We start from the raw sequence: 22,502 nt of genomic DNA, 5'->3' as shown, positions 1-22,502 counted from the left end.
GCTTCACAATAGTCCACGTATGAACACATTAAACGCCATCAATCTTACTAAGGGTAAGATGCTAAGCAGGCTCAGCAAGGCTCCAGACTAGGTAGTTAGACCACATGTGTAGCAGGCACCGACCCCCCCCCCCCCACACACACACGCACACACACGCCACAGGCAATGTAACACAAGTGAAGGGCAGAGCATGGACAGAGTAAGGTGGCAATGAGTGAGGAAGACTGGCAGTTCTGGAAAGACCTGACCTCCAGTCTTAATCCCGGCTCCTAATTAAGACTGTTTGGATGTTTATATGCTATGTGCATGTATAAGCCAGAGGACAAGCTGCAGATGTCAGCTCTCTCCTTCCATCACTGGATCCCACGGGTTGACCTCTAGCTGCCAGGCTTGGTGTCACGTGCTTTTACCCACTGAGCCATCTCACCACTTTATCTCCTATGCTTAAAGTTTAAAACAATAAAAAAAAAAAAAAAGGTAATCTTGCTGTGTGGTGGTGTTGCACACCTTTAATCCCAGCACTAGGGAGGCAGAGGCAGGCGGATCTCTGTGAGTTCAAGGCCAGCCTGGTCTATAAGAGCTAGTTCCAGGACAGGTACCAAAGCTACAGAGAATTCTTGTTTTGAAAAGAAAAAAAGAAAAAAAAAAAAAAAAGGAAAAAAAAGGTTATCTTCAGTGTGGGGGAGCGGCACCCATCTAAAACAGATATGAAAATTAGGTTGGAAAGAAGAGGTGACATATGCACTTGGAGAAGTATTGCTTTGTTTATCCCTCATCACTGCCAGCAACCAGTGAGAGCTGGGCTTTGAACACAGACCCCTGACACCGCAACAGGTGCCAGGCACCACACTTCCACTCACAGCTGTCCAGGAGACCCCAGTGGGGAGGTCCTGCTGGATTCTGCGAGAGCTGGAAGTCGCCTCGTGTGGGGACAGCCCCAGCTACCTCCCTCAGACAACTCAGTAGCCGGCAGAGGCGGCCTTTGGCTTCCCTGGGCAGAAGTACTCCTTCTCTCTGCCGTGCTGGCCAGAGGTCACACTGTCGATTAGCTAGCATCTCTCTAGATGAATGCTGCTGCTTCTGGTCTCAGTGTGGCCTGCAGGTGGTGGCATGGGTTTCCTCCAGAAGGGTCACAGAGTCTGATGTTCAATGCTGGCTGCGCATGGTACTCATGTAAGGATTAGTAGATAGCATGGTTCTAGAACAGAGAAAAACCTTGTCCCACTTTTGAGTTGTGTTTGGTGTGTATTAGCAGGCATGAAGGAAAATGCTTATCTAATGATTTTGAAGAGTAACACTGCTTAAAGGGCATATAATGTGCTTTGTGATTGGACACAGTTACTGGGACGAGTAACGTTGTGAGTTAACTTTGCGTAAAGTTAAGATCTCTCTTTTAATCACATCTGGTAAAGTCACACAAAGACCCTCTTTCTTATACACCAGATTGGCATTCCCCAGCTGAGGGACAAGGAACAGTATTTTGTGAGATGTTAAAATACACCCAGAATATTCTTCACAAAGCCTAAGTTTGAGGAATCTGCATTGCTCCCTCAGAAATTCCCAGAGAGGGGCAGGGCAGAGGGAGAGAGCAGGGGCTGGGAAATGCTGCAGGCTCCAGTGTAGGGGAGCCTGGGTAGATAATTCTATCTGGGCGTTCACTCGTGTAGTCTGATTTCCACAAATACTCTGTAACCAGGTCAATACACGGACAAATCGGTGAAGGATCTTAATTTCTCCAGTTCACAGTTTTCTTTTTCTGGGTATGTTTGTGGTCTTTGTGTGTGGTGCAAGCATTGAGTGTGCAGGCATGCCCTCGGAGGTCTGAGGATGACCACGGCCTTGCTGTCTTTCTCACCATACCATCTCTCAGTGAAACAGAAGCTCACCATTTTGGCTCACTTTGGATGGCCACTGGATGTTAAAGATCTGCCTATTGCTGCCCCCACTGCTGGGGTTACAGGCACACGGAGCCTTGTCCAGCATTTTACATAGGTGCTGTTACTCAAACTCAGCAGGTCCTTGGGCTTTCACAGAGAGCATCTTGCCTACAGAGCCATCTACCGAACTCCAGTCCAGAGGTCTTTAAAAATAGAAGCATCTAAAATGGAAAATCTCAATCAGATCTTTACCTGAGTAGTAACAGTGGAGATGGCGTATCTCCCTTAGCTGCATCCCTCGAAGTGAGATGAGGTGGATGATCAGCCTCTTTCGGGTGGCACTAATATTCGAACTGTTTGGAAACTAGCCTGTGGCATAAAGGTTAGTCTTCATTGTGATAGTCATCCGCATTTTGAGGGCTGCCTCTCGTTGCAAAGGAACCAAAACTAAAGCCTCCACTCTTAAATAGCATTTATTAGTATTGCAGTGGAGTCTCCCTCGAGGTCTCCCATTTATTTAAGGATATATGCTATGGTTAGAGAAGCAACTTCATTATTATATATGAGTATGCCCAACTACGACCCTTACTCAAGCCAGGGGTCTAATATTCACATCATGTACATCGCCATTTAGTTTCTTATCCAAACATGCCCCCTTCTCCCCCCTTTTAAAATATGTGCCTTGATAAAGTGGAAAATAACTAAAGAAACGAAACATCAAGGGCTTGCTATAAAGGAGAAGCCTAGAAAAGATAAAATCCCCACGGCAGTTCTGCTCAGTTGCTGTCTGTGAGCGGAGGCACAGTGCTCACACGGGCAGCATTCTGCCCAGTGGTTTCTTGGTCAGGATGGTGAGAAAGCCCTTGAGGTTTCCTGTGGCTGTTGGGAGGAGCCGGAAATCCCATTTACTGAATCCACTCGATGTTCAGGCACCGCGCTATGAACGCAAACATATCGGAAACTTCTTCTATCACTTTGGCGGTGGGTTTCCCGGCCCCGTGGCCAGCCTTGGTGTCCACGTGGATCAGCAAGGGGTTGCTCTGCTTCCGGCTGCGGCCCACAATGTATTGAAGCGTGGCAATGAACTTCAGGGAGTGCAGCGGGACCACCCGGTCGTCGTGGTCAGCTGTGAGGAGAAGCATGGAAGGGTACTGGATGTCGTCCGCCTCCGGAAGCTTCACGTTATGCAGTGGTGAGTATCTGTAAGGCAGAGGAACTTCCGTGAGGACCGACACCAAGAGCAGAACTACCACAGACAAGAGGACAGACGTGCTTCACCAGCCTGACCACTGCCGAGGAGGGCTGGAACTAATAGCACACGAGGGCCATCATTTAGGCCAGGACTGTCAAGGGCTACTGAAAACTGGGGAGCTGGGTCACTTTACTTAGCTCTAACCTTGAAGGCTGAATAAGAAAGGAAGTCACGGGGCTGCTGAAATAAAGGAACTGTTTCGAGTTTACCATTTCTCATTGTTTATCTCTTGGCAGAAGGACCTGGAACCTGCCATGTGTCTGTCCTTTAGTGGATCTAATGCTTGTACCCCAGGGAAAGGCTGCTGCTTTAGGAAGGACACACCTATTCTCTGGGACTGGCTGCTAACCTGTACACTGAGAAGACCTAGCCCCAAGGTGACTGCATTTGGCCAATGGAGGGAAAGTAGTAGAAGACACTTCTAAAGCAGAAGGTAAGGTGAACTGGTGAGTTCATTAAGAAGGGCTTTAAGAAAAAAAAAAAAAAAGAGTTGAGTTATAGGATGATTGCTAACAGTTTAATGAAAGGAACATCTAGGCATCTTTTCTTTACATTTTACCCATTATTAATGTCTCGGTTTTCACAGTTTTACACTAATGGATATAATAATTTGTTTCAGAACAGACTGAAAGTGTAAAATATGGAAACAGCATAAATTCTGCTTAGCTTATCACATGAAGTCAAGCAGCCTGAGGCTGTAAGGTGTTGGAAGGCAGTGGGTCCGTCTAGCCAACCCCTGCATATGCGTTAGCTCTCTGCACAGCATGGAAACGCTGCCTATTAAAATTCAAGTAATTTTTGTGGGAGAATAATTCCCCGTTAAGCTATAGGAGCCCCTGCATGGCCCTCTCTAGCTGATGTGCAGGACTGAGCGGTGTGCTCACTCACTAGCTGCAGGGAAAGGAAGGTTCAGTCTTGAATGAGCAGCATCAGAACACTGAAATATTAAGTAGGAGTGCCATAAATTCTTCTAGAACCTTCCTCCCTTTTAAAACTATTTAGGAAACATCAGATGCTGTGGGGTACTTTTTTTTTTTTTTTTTTTTTTGAGACAGGGATTCTCTGTAGCTTTGGAGCCTGTCCTGGAACTAGCTCTCGTAGACCAGGCTAGCCTTGAGCTCACAGAGATCCCCCTGCCTCTGCCTCCCGAGTGCTGGGATTAAAGGTATGTGCCACCATCCAGTGCCGTGGAGCACTTTGACATCTTTGATATACAATTCAGAGTTTATCATTTTAAAGGTCTTGATCCTCCGGGTGCTCATCTGCACTTCATCTGAATTATGACTCCTCTGGACACAGTTACACCAGTGAACACCGGTGAGTGACCACAGTACTCATTTAGCTTTCTCTCCTTTGAGGATAAAATGTAGTTGTTTCAAGGCATTGAATTAGACACTTCAGATGAAGTTCTAGGGAGGGAAGCTAGTTACAAAAAACAAAACATGACAAATTAAAAAATGTTTTGAATTAGAAATTATGATTTTTCTGAAAAGACTGCGATGAGAAACAAGTTTCTTGTACAGCCTGAGGGAATTCCCAAACACAGCCGCTAAGTAATCTGCGAATGTTCCATGTGGGCTGTGAAGAGCCAGAGAGAAGGAAGACGTCTCTCTTACTCACTGCTGCCCTCAAAGCTGCTGAGGGTCATGAATAAAAGAAGTGTATAAACTAATGCCTCTAATTCCAATAATTTGTGGGGACACTGAGCATAAAAATGGTCTGTGTTCTACATTTTTAAGAAAGGCAATGTCTCTACTGATAAACAGTTTTAGACCATTCTATCTGAACTCCAGTACAAATGGCTACTGGCACAGAACAGGAGACTCATGCCCCTCTTCTGCCATCAGCACTGTGGACTGCTTGGCTCAGCTCTCTGCTCCCAGTGTCTCAGAGCAGGCGAGGTGTGAGCAGTCAGCACTTCTCCTGGGACACTGGTAAAGAATGACAGCCGCCGCTTCTGAGCAGAACTCAGCCTCACACAGCTACGGGTTGAGGTCTCCATTTCCTCATGGCTATGAACCACAGTGAATCTCAGGTTCCAGAGGACCCTTTTGCCACCTGAAAAATCCCTTCTTCATAGCATGACCTACATTAGTGTTTGACAGGAATCTTAAATAGCCATCTTTATGGAAAACAGTAAATCTGGGGGTTTGGCTGTGACTCAGCAGTAGAACGCTTCTCTAATATGTGCATGGACCTGGACTCAATCCCCAACACCGCAGACAGACAAAACTCAGGAAGACAGGAGGGCGCCCCATCTCCGTGACACTGCAGTAAATTACATGCAGTCAAAACACCAAATGCTAATCCTGTTGATAATGGTCACGATTAAGACAGCAGATTTTGAATAGCATATAGGCAAATATTAAAGAAAACATACTTGAGAAGCCATTCGAAGTGTTGCTTGCTGTCTGAGCACCCATAATCAGTGGTCCAGGCATGACCAATGGTAAACTTGTGGAACTTCAACATGTCCATCACTCCAACCTGGGCAATAACACAGCCGAAGAGGTCTGGACGTTGATTTGCACAAACAGCTAAGAACCAAGAGACAAAAAAGAGGGAAGTGTTCATAATTAAACATCTAGATGAAGCCAGTGCTTCATATCTTCAGGACGCTGGTTGTTTCATCCCTGGAACAGAGGCAGAAGATTTCATAAATGATTCAGGCATGACTCTCCAAGCAGCCCAAGGGAGAAGGCGGGGTCTTCCCAGCAATGGAGCATTTCCTCCCCAGTAACAGTGGGGGCAACCTGCTACGTTACTGGCTGGCGCTTCTCCTAGCCAACTTGCTTTCACGGGTGATGGGGATGGGAGGGACTTGTTCAGATCTCAGGGCCAGTTCAGCGCAGAGGAGGGGCTGAAATGCAGCTCTAACCAGCGCTGGTACAGTCTATCCTGTTTTCAGATGTTTTGTTGTTGCTTTTTAGCAGAAAATCTACTGAATATTTGCCAAGTAATAAAACAGAATATTTCTAGGTAATAAAACCAGATGTACCGGGGAAGAGACCTGAGTGAGCTGTTAACAAAGCATGGCAATCACTGTTGCTAAAGAAGGTAGGGTGCCATGAAGTAGAGCCCGTGCCCTAAACAGCAGCCAGTGAAGCTGGTTGGAAGCCCACCAAGGCCACATGACAAGGGGTCAGTCAAAAGATCTAGACTATTCCTGCCTCTGGCAAAATCCATAGTTCACAGCCTATTCTAATTAGATCACATGTAATAAATAGCACAGAAGTCTGAGCCATTCCCTTAGAAGCCCAGATCCTCTTGGAGGGTTAGGAATGTGTATGCACAGAAATCCCATCATCTTGCTGTGGCTCTGTCTTTATGGATTTTTTAAAGGACTTGGCTTAAGAGGGACAAAGCAAAACCATAGCAGAGTTAGTGGTGAACCAGTAGAATACAACACAGATCACACGGCCTTTACAATGTTCTTTCCCGCTAAGTGTGGACTCACCCGTAGTTCTGTTGTTGGCCCTCTTATTTCTATCTATTCAGAATCTATTCAGACTCTGACTACTTATCTTCCAGAGCCACAGCTTGGTCCAAGCCAGTGAGGCCTCTCACCTGCTCAGCTTCTCGGCCCTTACCTTCTCCCCATCGGTTCAAGCCTCCCAAAGTTTCCTGCTTCCCAGAGCAGATGAGAACTCAGGCTGCATTCCAAATCTGTCCTTTCTGGTTTGGCTTTGGGACGCCTACCTGAATCCATGAGGACACGAGCCTCCACAACCTCTCACCTAAATAGTCCGTGTTAGCCTGCAGGCCCTGGTTTGTATCTGACTCACCTGAATAGAAGCAAAGCTCCGGAAAGATAGCAACATCTGTCTTGCTCGCCCATCTATGCCTGACACCTAAAGACATGTGTGGCATTTCTTGACAACTAAGAAAATTTGTGAGCTGCCCCATGTGAGCCATAAGAATCCAACTTGGGCCTTCTAGAAGATCAGGAAGTGCTCTTAAGAGCTGAGCCACCTCTCTCAGCCTCACCCTTGCCAAATTGAAACAAATTATTCTGGACAACTACAATTTGACATTCATGAGCCAGCTGTGCACTTCTTTAGCAATGTTTGGGATTTACGCAGGCCACGCATCACTTCACTATCACCAGCTATAAAACATTTGGCTAAAGACCGTGCTCTGTTGGGGAAAGCATAAGTACAGAAATTCATGTTTGGACATGCTCCACGTGTTTCAAAGATAAATGAACATTCAACTCTCAACGCCCAAGAACAGTGGGTGGAAAACGGTCATGTACTGTGCCGCTTGCACATGTAACATTAAACACCTCAAACCCCACTGGACTCAGCCTGCCAGGCGCATGCTCATGAGTATGCCAAGTGCTGCCGAGGCAACAAAGAGTAAAATTTCACTAACCACCAACTTAGAAAAGTGCCAGGCTTAACCCAGTGACGTGACAGGAGGGGGCTATCTACTCCTCAGTGTTCTTTAGATGCGGACAGTCACAGCACATCTGCCTCACAAGGTGCTCAGCAGGTGTTAGTATTCATACCAACCACTCCCTCCACTTCTGCATCACTACTAACAAGTTCCTCGTGTGCACCTCTCTCTATGTCCACGGCATTTGGCGTCACACAGCATAGGTCTGAACAAACGTTCCATGAGGCTCACATCTTACTAGGCCTGAGTGGCGTCATCAGGGGATGATCAGGTTCCGCTGGGGGCGGCCACGCTGTGGGTTTAGCCCATAGAGAGTAGAGCAGTCAGGGCAGGCAATGCTCAAACGCAACTGAGTTCTGCTGTCTCTGCACCACTCCCATCAGTGAGCCTCCGGGTAAAATGGAGCTGGGGGAAAGTCCTAACGGGGGCAGCTCGTGACTGAAAGGATAAACGCAGCTCTCACCCACTAAGAGGCCGCCATTGGAGCCTCCGTTGATGGTAAGCCTCTTGGGGGACGTGTAGCCTTCTTTAACGAGATACTCGGCAGCACACTGAAAGTCATCAAAACAGTTTTGTTTGTTGGCCAGGATACCACCTGTAAAGTGAGAGACAATTAAAAACAGCACGAAAAGCAAGTCTGAGCTATTTGGAGGTTTCCACTGCTGACCAATGTCAACAATGGCTGCATAAGCCACATTGATAGAAATGCCTCAATTTAAATTTTATGGACTATGGAAATCTCAGCATTTCCACACTGCAGGCCCATATAGTGCATTTGTATTTTATTAACAAACTATACAACTTATAAGGCAAGAGCCCCAAAGAGCAAAAGATGATCTACTCGGTGAAAGAGGACATTGAAAAGAAACTGGATGAGCAATGGACCAAGAATGCCCATGCCGGCCAGCCCTCTGAGCTCCACCTAGCACACACCGCCAGAGCTGGTGGCAAGGGCCGTACCTGCTTCCTGCCCTGGAGAACCACCCTCCCTCTGCAGTGTTGTGCTCAGCGCTAATTTAAAGGGAAAGCTGAGTTTAGGGGGCGCAGCAGCAGAGTACACTGGGGACACCTGACTGTCACGTGCCTCCCCAGGGACTCATGGCGCATCATCACCTATCGCCCTTCCTATGTACCAAACCAAAGAGAGCCCTCAGGGGGAAGGTACAGGTGAAGGCCTCAAAGATGTCTGAAGTAACTGCCTCAGAGCGAACAAAGAGCAGACCCAGATCTAATTAGATATTCAAGATTAACCACTTGTGCAGAAATTCAATTAAACATGAAGCAGTGCTACTGAAAGAATTTTTTCACATCAAAACAAATGTTATTAAGATTTTAATAAGCAATTACCGGTGAATTAGAACAGCTAGGATTACTTAGTTTCCAGGAACAATACCATTTGGTGTATATGTCTATTTTTAAAAGTGCATTACATTTTAAGCTCAATGAGCAGAATGAGAATTAGACACATCAATGTTCTGCATACTAGGCTATCACTGGTCCTTTTGTTAGCTTTTTGAAGCAGTCAGAAAGTAATTTGGCTGTAGTCAAGCTCCATCTTGTCTACTCCCAAGGCTTTGGACAATGGGTGGTCCAATGAATGGATGTGTGCAGATACAAACCAGGGCAAACGCATCCTGTCTTTTAGACCACAGGGTCCATTCTCCCAGAGGGAAAATCTGGGAGTTGGAGCTGGCCTCAGGATCACAGACTGTGGCCAGGATATGTGTGTATGAATAACAACACACAAAATTAGATGCGTGAAAGGAGTTACTCTTAGCCTATGACTTTGAGATGTATGTCAAATTTATGCTATGCATACATTTTTTCTTTTTTTAAGCATCTTTTCATATCATAGTATGTATTCAGTGTAACTGTGATCCACCTACTATCAAGTCAAAAATCATACAGTCACTCCTGTGTTGTTTCAAATCCAGTGACAACTGGGTACGGTAGGAGTAACCAATTGTGCTGTAATATTGTCAGGGAGCCTAGGAAGATGTGCTGACTCCTGGGTCAGGCCTTGGCCTCTGTAGCATCTCAGGACCTACTAGGCACATAGAACAATCTTTTTATACGTTCACTCTTGTTGCTGACTGATGTGGGGAACCAGGCCTTGGAGGGTGAAGAAGAATGGTCTCAGATGTTGCTACAGTGAAAGAAGATGCCTGTCAAGGTTGGTGCTGAGGACAACTCCTAGCCCTAGTGACCTCTCGGTCGTATTGTAAATGCTGGCAGAGTTTGGGAAGTGTGAGGCTGGAGGGAGAGTTGTCTTTTGTTCTCCACCATAAGGAAATAACAAGCGAAGAACAATTCTGATTGCATGGAGTCTGGACAAGTTGTGAGAGGCTCCAGAGAGAAGGAAGAGGCAGGGATTTAAACAAATGACTATCAGTAACAATCCCAACCTGGCCCTCTAGGATGAAGCTGGACTAGTCCAAGAGCTCCATGGGGCCAGCAAACAGATACAGAAAAACCAGAGAAGAAAAGGGCTAAATTCTGGTGTCTAAAGGCTACTTGGCCTTCCCAGCACAATGCTAGGGCATGCTGGTAGCCACACATGAAGGCAGTCACGTCACAGGGCTGTTTCTTTCTCCTAGCAGAAACTGGCCTGCTTTATGACCTCTTCTGAGATAACCAGATAATGCAAAACTGAAAAGCAAGGCCTTCAGGGGGTGAACTAGACACCAGAAGCCCCCACAATCTCCCATACTACCTCAGGTGTTGCTGAAAAACAAAAATTCCATTATGTTTTATGAGGACGATGTCTGAAAAATTGTGCTTCATTATCCTAGGCTACCAAGGAAAACAACATATGAAGAGATGTTTTTACCGGAAGGACGGTTTGTGCAATGAGTCTGAAAAGGGCTCTCATTCTGCCAAAAAGCTCTCAGTTCTCTCTACCCCAGCTCTTTCCAACAGGAAGATCAGCATGACCTCGTCAGGTCAGACTCGGTTCTGCAGAGAAAACACCCCACCTTTATGCCACGTCTCTCCATATTCGCCACCGCCTCTGATGTTAGCCACTGCGAGGACGCCGCCCATGTGCCTCACAAAAATGAGCCTGGACACGCTGAGGAACAGTGAAGACAGTTATTTAATCTTCCAGCAACTGCCCAACAAGCACCAAGACTCTTCCCCCCACCTCAAAGTAAAATTGTATCCTAAGAACTCTCCATGTAATACAGCATCCAAATAGAGGTCCAATATTTTTATATTACTTGATCAAAGCAGAAAACGTATAACTTCTGATTACTACTTGTCTGCAAAGCTCACACATGTTCATAAACAGTACCTTTCATTCTTCTGCACTGGCAAATGATCCACAGTGAGATTCATAGTGCAGACATTACACAGAAACATCAGAGACCCCATTTCACACGGAACTACCTTTGTAATGACTACCATGGCAAATAGAAGCATGGGGCCAGGCGACTCCCAGCCCCTCCCGACAGTGGACCTGTCAATAGGTAACACTGTGTCTAAACTGCTTGACTTGGATAAAGCAAGCTCCTCTTGAGGACTTTAACTGCACCTCTCTGTGTCTTAGGAAATTTAGATGGCAATTAGACAAAACAGGATGTGCAAGGATGGAGATCACACAGAACGGGAGAAGAACAAACCTCGAGGAGGCCAAATGTGCTAGAAATAAGACACTATAGCACAGAGTGTCCAGAAAAAAATACTATCTCATTTGAAACCCTGGGTTTGTTTCTTCTTTTTTTACTCTGACCCTAAAGGTATACAGTGATATCTTTCTGTTATAATTATTTTGCTTTGAACACTATTTCTGATGCTCTCCTTCCTTTTGAAGGGGTGAGGGTGAGGCCACAGAGGAGATGAAAGGGAGTCGGAGTGAGGTAGATACAATTAGAATAATCATGGCCAATTCGCCAAAATGACTTAATGATTTGGTCCTTTACATTTTCAGGCATCCCTGACAGTTTCTCTCTTGAAACCCCCATGACATTCACTACAGGGATGAAATGGCCTGGGGAGCCTCTCTTAATTCCTATCCTAGAGGTCTAAAAAGAACTCACTGTACAAGTGGAGAGACTGCTAGCGTTAGACACGGTAGACCCGCTCAGGGACCACAGGGATGAAGGGGATGTGGAACAGTGTGCATGTGCCCTGTTATCCCTGGATGAACCATGTGTCACCATCCCTGACGTAAACAGCATTCTCGCTGGAAACGCTATATAAAGAGTGGCAAACAATGCCAGAGTTAGGCTAATCTAATAGACACCGACTAGCTTGAGTTTCCAGATAACTGCCTCTGAGTCAACGTGGCCTGTGACTGGACCACCGAGATACAGCTGAGATAGGAGATGGCAGCCCAGAGAAGGGTTCCAAGCAGAGAGACTGCAACTTTCAGCCTAAATCCAGGCTGTGCCACCACCATGACACTCTACTGGAACCCGCAGCATGAATAGTGCTCTGTACGATGATTTTATACAAGAGGTCCCTTGTCCTGCCAACCAAGGCAAACAACCACCTCCTCAGTGTAGTTCAGTTTCATTTAAAAGATTCTGAGAGCAGGGGCCATCTTTTAGCTTCATTAAATCTAACATAATGAGCAGTTTCAGTTTCTGGATGTCCACAACAAGGCATGAGCTTTCGTCGAGTCAGGTTTAGGGCAGCTGGCTATGGGTGTGAATGAGTGTGTCCCAGCCATCATTAGTCCACAAGTCTCCTCACAAATGGAAAGGATCCTGGGCCAATCTGGAACCAGACTTCAAATGAGGCACTATTCACACTGCTGCTCCAAGTATGAACTCCTTTTATTAAAAATACTCAAGGTAGCCGGGCAGTGGTGGCGCACGCCTTTAATCCCAGCACTTGGGAGGCAGAGGCAGGCAGATCTCTGGGAGTTCAAGGCCAGCCTGGTCTACAAGAGCTAGTTCCGGGACGGGCACCAAAGTTACAGAGAACCCTGTCTCGAAAAAGCCAAAAAATAAATAAATAAATAAATAAATAAATAAATAAATAAAAAATACTCAAGGCAAATTCTATTTCATACTAGGAATGGGATCCTGAAGATGCAAAACAATTGACAAACTATTTAAACAAATAATAGCGATGAACATATGAGCATTCATTATCTGAGAAATAATCACAGAACAGTTTAAAATGGAGGAGCCACAGCCTACTCATAAAATGTGGTTATGGCTAAGTATTAACAATCTATTTTAGGTCTCTGTTGAGAAAATACAATCATTAGCTATGAAGGCATTCCTCTGAAGAGGTGAGAGGGTAGTGACATGCTAGCCAATGACATGCCCTGAGAACAGGAGTGTCTTCTTCTTTCTTTTTTTTTGTTTTTTTTGTTTTTTTCTTTTTGTTTTCGAGACAGGGTTTCTCTGTGGTTTTGGAGCCTGTCCTGGAACTAGCTCTTGTAGACCAGGCTGGTCTCGAACTCACAGAGATCCGCCTGCCTCTGCCTCCCGAGTGCTGGGATTAAAGGCGTGTGCCACCACCGCCCGGCCAGGAGTGTCTTCTTAAGACTTCAAATGATGGTAATCATTTGCAATTAGGCATCTGTAGACTTCAGAGCTACTTCTGGAACAATCTATCCTATTGAGGGCATCAAGTAACAACAACAACAACAACAATTCAAGAAGTTAAATAAAAGTCCTACCCTCTGTGAAACACCAAGCAAGCAATCTAGAACCATGTGATTTAGCAGACCCCACTAAGTGCAGAAGATCACGTACAGGTCGTCAAGTGTCCCGTGCTTACCTGTAGTTGGGTGTGATGGAGATGTTGAAGCCTCCATAGCCATATAAGAAAGCAGGATGTGACCCATCCAACTTTATGCCTTTTTTATGCACAATAAACATTGGGATCTTGGTGCCGTCCTTGCTAGGGTAGAAAACCTACAATAAAGGAAAGCAGAAGTCTTAGCTACAGCATGATGTGGAAAACACGCACAGGACCTTAAAGGTGAAAAAAAAACAACAACAACAAAAACAAAACAGTTGTTGAATTTTCAGTTCAACATGTGCAGCAGCACGGGGAAATCGAGTACTACCGAAGGGCGCATGGGACAGCGAGACCCATTCTCATTTCTCAGAAACAGGTGAGCGTAGAGAGCGTGGACTGGATACTAGGAGAGGAGTCTAGCCTCTCCACCCATCGCAAGCTGGGCAACCTTCCCTTAGCCTCAGTTTTAATCATCCCATGTGTCCATCACTACCATCTCAGGGCCTTCATGGAGCCACAAAAGAGAATGAGCATTCAGTCCTCGGCTGCTCACCCCCTCAGCACTGGAAAGCCAGACTCTGCCAATCAATTTAATCTAAGGAGACTTCTTGTCTTGAAGACAAATTTCATGTTCAACTTCCTCTCCAAAGGTCAAGACACTCAATATGTCTTCATTTTTCTATGTTCAACTATTAAACAAATGTTAGTAAGAACAAAAAAGATTAGCTGAGCGAGCTGACAAGGACATCATGAAATCCTATTATTCTTGGCTAAACAAAGCCATTTTCTCGGGGTTGGCAATTAAGCCTCATAAACCTTTTCTAAATCTGGGCTATCTAGGATAAGTTCAGCCAACATTTCCATATTCATTACTTTTGGGATAAAGAATTAAAAGAAAAGGATAAGGACAGGAACATTAAATGCTGCTCCTACGATAAGGAGACTGAGTGATAAGCTACAGGCAGCGATAAACAGAACCCCGAAAATAGCTTTTTCTTAGAGCAGACGTGGTATTTTTACCCCGACTGACAATGGGAAGAGGCCTGGCTCAGTTAGGCTGGAATAATCCTGCTGACCTTGGTCATGCTGGAGGGCATCAACCTGTGGGTCTCAATCCCTTTGGGGGTCGCATATCAGATATTTATGTCATGATTCATAACAGTAGCAAAATTAGTTATGAAGTAGTACAGCAAGACTTTTATGGTTGGAGAAACTGTATTAAGGCAGCATTAGGAAGGTGAGAACAGATAACATGTGCTCTTTTATTTTAGAGTTACCGGATTGGATCAAAAGCTTTTTAGGGTATAGCTTTGCACCAGGAAGCTACCCCCAAAGTCCTTGGAATCAGAGGGAGCAGGGAGAGGGGAGTGGGCAGGACAGGTGTTACGGGGTAGAAGCATCCTGGTTATATTTTTTGCTGTTATTTTTGGTTAACTTGACAGAAGTTAGGGTCATCTGGAAAGAGGAACCTCAGTTGAAAAAACAAACAAACAAAATAAATAAAAAATTGCCTCCATCAGACTGTACACACGTAAGTCTACAGGGAATTTTCTTGATTGCTGATTGTGTGGGAAGGCCCAGCTCACTGTGGGTGAGGCCACCGCTAGGAAGCTAGTTCTGGATGGTAGAGAAAGGCTGAGCCAGCCCTAGTTTCTGTCCTGAGCTCCCATGCTGGCTTCCTCGGTGATAAACAATGTGGATGTCAAATAAACGCTTCCACTCCCAAGCCGCTTTTGGTCACGGTGTCTTCAGCAGAGCAGTAAAAACCAACTAGGGCAGTGTCAAGTACTCATCTGGTTTTGAACAATTTGTTTTTTAAACTTGTTGATAAAAAAAAAAACACAACAACTTTGTTTTTGATTGCTGAAAGAAACACTGCTGAGACACGGACTAAATCCGGCAGTATAGGATCATGGGAGATGCTGGGCAGATTCTGAATTGATCAGAGGGGACAGTTTGTGCCACTAGTGGAACATAGCTGTGTGGCAGGGACATTGCTTCTCAGGAACAGAGAGTAGGAGCCACCTGAGACGCAATGGCATCTATGGCACAAGGGAGAAGCTATGCCCGTCACAACGGAAACATCTGTGCAAAACCTGGTGTTCCCTCCAGCTCTGCCCAGCTGCATGAACTGTCCCCAGTCCCTGCTCAGCTTCCCCTCCCTGACGCTTTTGACTGTCACTCAGGCAGGTGGACAGATGTACCTCTCTCTTCAGACCCTCACCTGCTCCCCACTGTATGACACTTCAGCTCCCCCCATAGCCTTTTCTGCTCCATCCTGAGAGACCGCCACTGCCTAGAGCTGGCCTGTCACCCCCAATCTCACCTGGCTCTAGGACCAAAGCATACTTCTAGAGTGTTATGGAAATCCCAAACAAAGCCCCACACGTCTTCAGTGAAGACCCTTAACCGTGGTTTAAGTTGGTATGGTTCTCATGTTACAATAACAGTATTTTAGACTGTCAAAGTCAAAAGACAAGCAAACACGCTGTGAAAAGGCAGTTTCTTTCTTAAAACACATGTACCGTTCCTCTTCTACTAATAACTGGGCCTAAACTAAAGCCCATGCAAGCATTTTGGAAACTGTCATTAAAAGTAGTCAAGGATGGAGATGGCTCAGCAATTAAAAGCACTGGCTGCTCTTTCAGAGAACCTGGGTGGATTCCCAGCACCTACCTGGTAGCTCACAACTGTCTATAACTCCAGTTCCAGGGGACCTGACAACCTCTTCTAGTCTCTGAGGGTACCACACACACTCAAGGTACAGAGGCATACATGCAAGTAAAGTACATACAATAAAAACTAAAACACAAGGAAGGGAGGGAGGGAGGGAGGGAGGAAGGAAGGAAGGAAGGAAGGAAGTTAAGTAAGTAAGTACTCCAGGCATTTCCCACCACACACCGGCTTCCTGTCGAGGCCACTTTGCTCCATGAGGAGAAGCCAACAGATCCCTCCCTTCGCAAACACCATCACACACTCTGCATCAAGTGGATCCCAGGGGTTTTATCATCCTCTTTGGCTGGGGCTAAGCATCTATGAAGAATCATTTTATGTTCCAAGCAGCACGGAGCCCCAGACCTTCAGAACTGGTACATTTTCTGGAACTTGCCTAGGCAATCTATCACTTTTAAGGCTCTCAGGACAGCCAGTCGCTTGTGCCTTCTTTACTGTCAGCTTTCCTTGTTCTTTCTTGCCCAGTTTAGGATTCCTGGCCAGCCCTGTGACTGTCATTAATTCCTGAAACCCTTTCATTCTCATCTCAATCCATTGGCTCCTTTACTCCAGCAGTGGGCCAGACACCAGGGAATGGCAGTCACTTCATCACAATTTAGCAACGCATGAGCTTAACTGGCCCTGAAAGTGTGCGAGGGGCTCCTTCTCCATGAGAATCTGTGCACTTCTGCTCATGTGTCTTCCCTAAATGTCTCCTTGCCCCACCCTTCCCGACCACCATCCAAGTCGATCTAGGGTAACTGCTTCCTAGGCTTTCATGTTCGTTCCTTCTCACCACTCCACACTGGCACCCCCCTCTTCCCTTTCTACCTGACGCACCTGTCTCTGTTCCTCCCCTCCCCCTCCACCACTGCCCTCTTCCAATCACCACTTAAGCTTTGAACTTTCTCCCTTTCTGGGGCAAGTAAATAGACTTAGGTGTCTCCAACAATGCTGTCTGTATGTTCCGATCTGATGTAGGTGGGTCTTCTTTCTATGTGTTGCTTTTATTGGTTAATTAATAAAGAAACTGCTTGGCCTGATAGGTCAGAACATAGGTGGGTGGAGTAGATAGAACAGAATGCTGGGAGGAAGAAGGCAGTGAGGCAGAAGCCATGCCTCTCCTCTCTGAGACTGACGCAGGTTAAGATCTTTCCCGGTAAGCCACCACCATGTGAGAGTTAGCCAATAAGAGGCTACAGATAACGGGCCAGGCAGTGTTTAAAAGAATACAGCTTCCGTGTAATTATGTTGGGTAAAGCTAGCTGGTGGCCGGGAGCTAGGTGGCAGGAAGCAGCCCGTAGCTCCTTCTACACGATCTGCTCTTCAAGCTGAATTTTACCTTTGGCTTCCTTCGAACTGACTTTACCTGGTGTCACCCAGACTCACAGGGCCGACCTTACCTAGTCCTAGTGTGACCCAGACTCACAGGGCCGACCTTACGTGGTGTGACCCAGACTCACAGGGCTGACCTTACCTGGTGTGACCCAGACTCACAGGGCTGACCTTACCTGGTGTCACCCAGACTCACAGGACTGACCTTACCTGGTGTCACCCAGACTCACAGGACTGACCTTACCTGGTGTCACCCAGACTCACAGCTTAAACATTCTCCTGCCTCCTGGATGTCTCTGACTCTCCCTGCTCTTTCAAGAGTCATCAGCGAGGACTCTGGTCTTCCCCTCACCCGTCTACACAACCTCTATTCATGGCTATATCCCTCCCCACTTTTCCATAAGCCTGGAAGCAAGCCTGCATACACAAATGAGGGTCACCTCAAAACATCTCTCCTTTGTCTGCACTTGTTCTTTCAGGATGTCCACTGTGGGCCCTACAACGGGACGACAATGTTTTTTTGGTAACTTTTAATGGGCGGGAACAACAGCTTATGTGGAACTAGCAGGTGCCCACTGGAGGGGCAGGAAAAGCCTGTAACCCTAGACTAATGGCTTATCACACGGCTGATGACACTGTCTCCACCTTTCTGCCAGGGGCACAGAAAACAGTCATCCAACCGATCCACTTTTCCAAGGAGCCTGTGAGTGTACATCTTTTATTTGAGTAGACTTTAAGTCCCACCCAAGAGTCTATGAGGACAGATGTCATTTGGAAGCACAGTGAGGTCCCAAGAAGGCTATTTTACACATGAGCTTTCATCAAAGATAATGCAAACAGAAAACAATGGCAAGGCGATCCAGAGTTAAACCATGAATAAGAAAGCTTTTTCCCCTTAATTTGTTTTTATTCCCCTTCGAAATTTAATTATTTTGGAATCCTGAGGAGCTTGAGGAGAGGGCTCTGCCCTTTGTTGTTGTAAAGAAACAGACAAAAGGCAGGCCTTCTCTTCAGGTCCAGGGCCATTACAGTGTGCAGGACAGCCAGCCTGCGCAGAGCTCACCTGCCCTAAGTGTCCATCCTCAGTGAGCAGCTGAGTGTATTTCTTGTGACCAACCAGCCCACCCAGACCCAGAACTGGGTCCCAGGACTGAGCACCCAGCCCACCCAGACCCAGGACTGAGCACCCAGCTCACCCAGACCCAGGACTATGTACCCAGCCCACCCAGACCCAGGACTGAGCACCCAGCTCACACAGATCCAGGACTATGTACCCAGCCCACCCAGACCCAAGACTGAACACCCAGCCCACCCAGACCCAGGACTGAGCACCCAGCTCACACAGATCCAGGACTATGTACCCAGCCCACCCAGACCCAGGACTGAGCACCCAGCCCACCCAGACCCAAGACTGAGCACCCAGCCCACCCAGACCCAGGACTGAGCACCCAGCTCAACCAGACCCAGGACTGAGCACCCAGCTCACCCAGACCCAGGACTGAGCACCCAGCTCACCCAGACCCAGGACTGAGCACCCAGCTCACCCAGACCCAGGACTGAATACCTAGCTTATCCAGACCTTGGGGAGCAGTTAAGCTGCTCGGGTGCCTAGGCTGGCTCATAAGCACCAGGATAAGACAGAGAAAGAGCAGACAATGATGGATAAGGTTGAAAAGATAATCTATTTGCAGAGATGATGCCCTCAGAAAGAGCCACCTGTCCTTTGAGAGCGGCTAATGCTGACTAGGAGTATGAGCCCCACCATGTGGTAAGATGGGGCTTCCTTGTGCATTCTCAGTGGAGGACCAGACTCCAGCCATCTACGCTATAGAGGACCTGTGCGAAGGTCACCTCCACATAAGCTTGCCCAGAAATCAAATGAGCTCAGCAGGTGGAAGTAGCCATGCCCAGTCACTACAACAAACACGGTAAGATCAGCCATCCCTGGAGGAGGCAGCATACTGGCTCCAGACTGTGCCCAAAGCCTCAAAGGGCAAAGGTCAAGGAGTCTGACTCTAACTAGATTCCACATACACTACTGAGTTTTCTGCACTTACACGTTCTTGCATATTTTTGGAAAAACTTAAATTACTCATCTTGGACACTCACGGTAGTGTAACAGTGATACTCCAGGAAGTCCGGGAGAGGATGAGAGAGAGAAAGATGGACACACTCACAATGCGGGGCCTCTGGTAAGCAAAGGCCCCATCAGCCCGGTGATGATTCCGGCACTCCGGGTCTAAGAGGTCAGCACAGTCCTTCACCCTCTCATCTGAGCAGCACCAATGGAAAGCTGACAGCTGCCAAACATCACTATGGTCCATCAGCCTGTCACCTTCCTGCCCACACCCTGACCTATTCACGCTTGTAAATGTCTTCACCGGAGACAACTATGCAAATGTTGCCAGTGTTCCCACCTGTGGGAACTGGACAACACCATTTCTGTCCTTTCAACACAGTGACTGAGCCTCTAGGGCACCCATAGGACAAGTGTCCCATGTTCGAATGCTCGCTCTTGCTTGCTGTGCTGACATCACACCCTTACAGTGGAGACTCACAGACACACTTTAAAAGCCATATTTGACAGAGACGGTGTCCACAATTTGACAATGAGTCTCCTTAGGAAGACCACCCTGCTCCAGACACCCAGGGCCACCATGCTGAAAAACAAATTCTTAAATAAGGAAAATCCCATTGGATATTGCTACGCCCTTCTAGTAAAAGTCTGAACAGAATTTTTAAGATAGAGGAGACAGAATTCACTTCACAGATGGAACAAAAATGAACTGAGAGAAACTCATTCCAACTTTCTCAGTAACTGTCATGCATCCCCAACTCACGTTGATTGTCTAAAAAAAAACCCCACAGATTCCTTTCTTTTTATTTATGTCTGTGCAGGCCCATGTGTGTAGGTGCTGTGGTGGCAGAGGAGGGGACTGGATGCCGTGCAACTGGAGTTACGGGTGGTTGTGAATGCCCAATGTGGGCTGGGAACTTGACTCTGCTCCTGGGCAAGAGCAGCAAGATTCCCTCCTTAGCAGAGGTTAAAAGTCAATCCCCCAAATTCCTATGCGGATGGCATCTGAAGGTGATGGCTGGGGGGAGGGGAAGGCTGGGATTAGATAAGATCATCAGAGGTGGACTACTGGCTTTGAAAAGGTCTGAGCAGACACCTGTCTGCTGTGTCTTGTCTGTCCATCCTCTGCCACAGTATGACACAGTAAGGAAGCCCTCGCCAGAGTCAGGCCTTGGGCTTCACCGCTTCAAGAAGCAGGGACTGAATGAACTATTCTTTACTAGTAAGCCAGCCTTAGGTATTTCAGTTCAGCTACAGAAACCAGACTAAGCAAATAAAGAATTAAATTTAAAATAATTTCAAATTCTGCATATTTAAAGCCATGTTCTAACAAGTAGCTTCATGTTTAAAGCCATACTCTAACGAGGAGTACATGTGTTTGTGAGTGCTAAGGTTGAAAATACTAGCCTGCCCTAAAAGGTTGGAATCCGTCTGTTCTTCCCCGTATTCAACTTTGGAAGGGTGGGATGGAACTTAGAGGCACCTGTGGACAGAAGGTTCATAGGTAGAGTCTATGCTAGACTGCTGTGGGGTTTCAGGGATGGATGGGCACTCTCACAGCACGGGAGGTTTTGACTTCCTTCCGGGAATCTCCACACAGCCGTGGCCTATATACCAGCCTGTTTTTATTAGGAAGTGCCAACAATGCGTATGTGCTACGCTCGCCGTCTCGGTGGCAGCTCCCCAGTTAAGCCTGGTTATACGTTTCTAGAAAAAAAATGAGCTTTTTCCTGTTTCACGCTGTGGTGTGAACCCTGAAATAGAAAAGGCAAACTCAGCACAGGAGAGCAGGGTGTGCTAGAGGCACACCTGAACCTAGGGAGGTACCTTTGGTGGGTCACCTGCATCAGAGTCAGGAGCATAAAAAGTCTCGCAAGACTATGGTGGCTACGTGACACAATTATAGAAGAGAAAAAACAAACAAACAAACAAACATTCCAGACCCAGTGCTGTGATCTCCTGCAACTAGTGAGAACACACCAGGGGACATTCTCATTTAGTGCAGGGATGTCCCCGTGTGCAAGAAGCCAAAGGAAGCGCCTTCTGTTGAAGAAGAGGAGAGAACGTCATGGCTGCCTGCTCACAGCGTGCACGTGTGCCCTCTGCTCCTGCATGTGACCAGAGGTGGCACATAGAGGGTTAGGACCACGTGGCATCTATCGGTATCTGCTAAGTGAATAACAGAAGGGGAACTGTACGCTGAACAAATGTTCTAAGACAAAATGCTTAGGTCAGCTCATTCCTGGGGCTCAAACCATTCCTGCCCCTTGGCATGGCAGCCTGGCCTTTCAACAGATACCTATGTTCAAACTGTGGGCACCTCTTCCCGGATTTACCTCTCAGGCTTCCCTTTTCAAATACGTATTTTATTTTAAGGTGTGTTTATGTGTGGGGCATAGAGGCCAGAAGAGGGAACTGGATTCCTGCCCACCAAGTTGGAGTTAAGGCAGTTGTGAGCTACCTGATGGGGGGTGCTGGGAATCAAACTCAGGTCCTCTGGAAGAGCAGAAGGTGCCCTTAAGCACCAAGCCATCTCTCCAGCCCCCAAAGCCTCCCTTTTAATGTGGGTGACTCCCCATTACAGACTTGTTTCCATCCCCTCCAGAGCCAACACTGCCTTTGCCCTTGATGAATCCTTCCTAGCTTCACCGCCCTCCTGTCTAGGGAAGCAGCTGTTCCACAAAGCCTCGGTTCCAATGCCACATTCCTTAATTACAACTGAACACTCCGATACCCCTGGCAGCTCATTATACCAATCCCTCCCCCACATCCAGCTGGAAACACTTCAGAGCTCCAGGTCAGGCAGGTGTGCGCTTCCCTTGAGAATTCCTATTACAGAAAAAGAAACCTCAGCTAGTGCACGACCATTCACTTCACTTCAGAGCTTGTTAGAAAGTTCCTCCTTACCCGACAGTGTTAAAAAAAAATCACCCGGGCCACAAGACAACAAACAAACCAGGACTGGAAGTTAGGAACCCTCGGAGACTAAACCAGTACATCCTACGCAACCTAATTAAATACAGCGCCTTATGTTCAAAAGCAAACACTAGGGGCTGGCCAGATGGCACTGCAGGTAGAAGGTCCTGCTGCCAAGCTGATATCCTGAGTTCAATCCCTGGGACCCATGTTGTGCTGACAAGCTACAGTCATC

General features: G+C 46.9%; 1 protein-coding gene across 1 annotated transcript in view; it reads right to left on the bottom strand.

The window, feature by feature from the left end:
- Positions 1–1,393: 1,393 nt before the first annotated feature.
- The window catches only part of Prep (prolyl endopeptidase), a 106,560-nt gene continuing 85,451 nt past the window's right edge, over positions 1,394–22,502 (bottom strand). Inside the window, exons 11-15 of the mRNA XM_057762967.1 lie at positions 13,264–13,400; positions 10,503–10,597; positions 7,991–8,122; positions 5,510–5,666; positions 1,394–3,077 (exon numbers count right to left, since the gene is read on the bottom strand). Of these exons, the coding sequence (XP_057618950.1) occupies positions 2,783–3,077; positions 5,510–5,666; positions 7,991–8,122; positions 10,503–10,597; positions 13,264–13,400 (816 nt within the window). The 3' untranslated portion in view covers positions 1,394–2,782. The remainder of the gene's footprint in view (positions 3,078–5,509; positions 5,667–7,990; positions 8,123–10,502; positions 10,598–13,263; positions 13,401–22,502) is intronic.

This window comes from Chionomys nivalis, chromosome 2 (genome assembly GCF_950005125.1).
Source record: "Chionomys nivalis chromosome 2, mChiNiv1.1, whole genome shotgun sequence".
Taxonomy (NCBI): domain Eukaryota; kingdom Metazoa; phylum Chordata; class Mammalia; order Rodentia; family Cricetidae; genus Chionomys; species Chionomys nivalis.
The sequence above is the reverse complement of the archived record's forward strand: the minus strand, read 5'-3'. Positions and strand labels throughout refer to the sequence as shown.